The sequence below is a fragment of the Apis dorsata genome, unplaced genomic scaffold, assembly GCF_000469605.1.
Source record: "Apis dorsata unplaced genomic scaffold, Apis dorsata 1.3 scaffold_58, whole genome shotgun sequence".
NCBI classification, from domain to species: domain Eukaryota; kingdom Metazoa; phylum Arthropoda; class Insecta; order Hymenoptera; family Apidae; genus Apis; species Apis dorsata.
Genome location: NW_006263358.1, coordinates 1,998,630 through 2,001,636, shown reverse-complemented (window position 1 = coordinate 2,001,636; position 3,007 = coordinate 1,998,630). Strand labels below are relative to the sequence as shown.

The window sequence follows — 3,007 nt, the reverse complement described above, 5'->3', positions numbered from 1 at the left end:
TTCTTTTTTTTTTTCTTCTTTTTTTTCTTTTTTTTTATTCTCCAACGATCGTGTCCTCCCGGCCGGCGATACCATTTCCTCGCCATTTTTCGACAACCCCTGGTAAACGGAGAGGGATGGGGCAAATAACGAGTCGCGCGTGGACTCGAGCGTGGAATTATCTCGGCTGGCTTTAATTCCTTCTCTCTCTCTTTCTCTTCATCTTCCCCCTTGTTCCTTTGTCTCGCCATTAGGGGGTCATTTTAAATATTCGAAAACGCGAAACAAGCACCGATGCACCGTTCCCTCTTGGCAGACGCGTTACGCCTCGACAACTGTATCGTATTTCCTTTCCTCCGCCGTTCCTTTTTCCCTCCCCCACTCATTTCCGCGCGGAGTTGGCGGCGAACACTGGTTAAGAATTACGTGAAATTGCACGGAGCGCCGGAAGGGTAGAGGAATGGAATATCGAGAGACGTGAATTCGAGTCGGATTAACGAGCCGTTCCCGGGGCCGGGAGAGATACGAAACAAAAGGAAATAAAATATCGGCGTGGCCGTCGGCTATACGGCCCTCGCGTGTTGTACAGTCGCGATCTAACAAAGATCAACGCGCTTGAAACGATACATCGCGTGAAAAACATTTCACCCGCGGTAATAGAAAAGATGAAAGTGACTTCCATTTGCCGGGGTATCGTTCCTCCCTCAAATGAATGTTCACCCTCTGACGTATGATTCTCATTGTAATCCCCGATACTATTTTTTTTCCACGTACACGTTTTTTATATATCACGGGTTTTATGATATAATATCGCGGGACGTTTTCGAGCGATCGATTCTTTTACGAGAATGAGAACGAATGAGAACAAAGAACGTGTAAAAAAAAAAAAAAGAAGTTTCGATCAACTTACATTTGTGAAGAAATTTAAATTTGCGTTAAACGAAGCGAAAGAATTTTTATATTCCTTTTTCTTTTTGCCGCTTCAAAAATATAATTTCGTATTTTTTCCCGCAGATACCGAATCATCTGGTCTGGCTATGTTTCTTCTACTTGATGTTCCACTCGCTTCTGAATCTGGTCGGTGAACTGTTGCATTTCGCCGATCGAAATTTCTATTGCGATTGGTGGAACGCGCACAACATCGACATCTTCTGGAGGACGTGGAATATGCCCGTGCATCGATGGGCTGTGCGGTAAGTGTCGTTGATACGATGTTGTACCCTTTACCACAATACCCTGGATTTCGATCCGGTTGCTACAATTCGGCCCGAATAAACGATCATGCGCATACCCTGGCTCGAAAAATAGAGGCGCAAGGGGGGATAGATCGTAGATTGCAACGATTTCGAATCGAGCCACCGTTTGCGCTTCGCCGATGGCCTATTCTCCGGATTATCCTGTTTTCGTTTTCCATCTCTCCTGTGCCATGTCGGTCGAGTACCTTTACAATTTTGCAATTGCAATCGATATAATATAAATCGATATCGATTATTTATTATTATTGGTAAATTGGTAAATAATCGTTTGGGAAAAAATCGATTTATTCTCTACTATCAACTTAATGTTAGATATTAACAAGACATTCGTTACAAATAATCAATATCGGAGGAATTTTTATTATGGGATGATAAATTATTATAAGGGAAGAGAGACGAAACAAATCGCGAAAAACGCTTTCAATCTAATTTTTATTAAGCCAAAACTTGTACGAAAATTTCTTCTCCGTTCTTACGATCATCCCATCAAATCTCGATCCATCCGAGTCTCGTTAACATTCAACTTTGGAAACATTTTATCCAAACGAATCCACCTCTCTCCCAACACGAATCGCGAAACTCGCCTTTTCCTCGCATCCCCGTTCGGTCCATTAGGCGGGAACGAGCGGTCACGGGATGCGTAAAAACGAGGATCGGGCGGGGAAAGCAGGGAAAAGTAAGGGGAAAGTAATGGGAAAGAAGTGCCGGTATCCAGCCACGGAGTCGTACTTTTGATCGAGTACTCCTTTTCGCGTAAGCGGCTGAACTTTGTTAACGAGTGTGCCCCGCTCTCGAGGAGATTTAATTACATTTTTCGCGAGAACCCGGGTCCTGTCTGCCCTCCGAAAAGGAAGAGAAATTTCCGTGAATCAGAGACTTTCTCCCGCGCTTCTACCACTCATCCCTCTCTCCCTCTCTTTCTCTCTATTTCTCGCCTCTTTCAACCCCCCGTGGAAACTGCTGCGCGGCTAATTGTTTTAGCTTTTACCTTTCTCCCCCCATTCCTCCCCCCGCCTCCTATACATATAACTGCTGCCACTCTAAGTAGTACTTTTAATGTCCGTGTAACTAGAAAGGATGTCGGGAGAGGGGAGTTAGGTGTTTGAAAACTATTCTGCCACGAAATGGAACTACCCGACTCGCGCAGACGGCTGGATCTTCCCGTTTCAACGTTTATTTCGGAAAATTAATTCGCGAATGTGTTTACCTACGTGGCGGCGCGACAATCGACGTCGCCTTTTAATTAATTCCCATTTCGAACCTTTCCGAATTCCATTTACTTTCGAATTCGATATTCGCCTCCTCTTACGTTCTTTCTCTTACGTTCGTTACGATGATATTCGAACGCGAATTCGAGTTTGAAGAACGAAGAAAATCGTTGTGATTCGCTCGTTCAAGAAATTGATGTAGAATTTTCTCTCTCTCGTCTTCCTCCTCTTCATATCGCTTATCGTTAACGTCAAACTTGGTATTTACGATTTAAGGGAAAGTTGTTGGAAAATCTTGGGAGAGGATAGCGCGATCGGATAAGCGGGAAAGCTTACGCCCTGCTTTACGGTTTTTATCCCCATACGTCTTCCCCGTCATCGTTTCCATTGGATTATGCATCGCTCGCCCGATACAATCAGCAAAGTTACGGGAAACTTTCCATACGTATACATATATATATATATATATGCATATGTAGAGCCTTCCCACTTTTCCGCCGGTTTTCCACGGTGCACGTGCCGCTAACAACTCGCGCCACCGCGGTGACGACGGCCGCTTTTACT

The 3,007-nt window shown here is 44.5% G+C and overlaps 1 protein-coding gene across 1 annotated transcript in view; it reads left to right on the top strand.

Moving 5' to 3' along the window:
* The window catches only part of LOC102676629 (diacylglycerol O-acyltransferase 1-like), a 12,161-nt gene that overhangs the window by 1,731 nt on the left and 7,423 nt on the right, over positions 1-3,007 (top strand). The window contains exon 2 of the mRNA XM_031515214.1: positions 920-1,172. Within this exon, the coding sequence (XP_031371074.1) occupies positions 920-1,172 (253 nt within the window). The remainder of the gene's footprint in view (positions 1-919; positions 1,173-3,007) is intronic.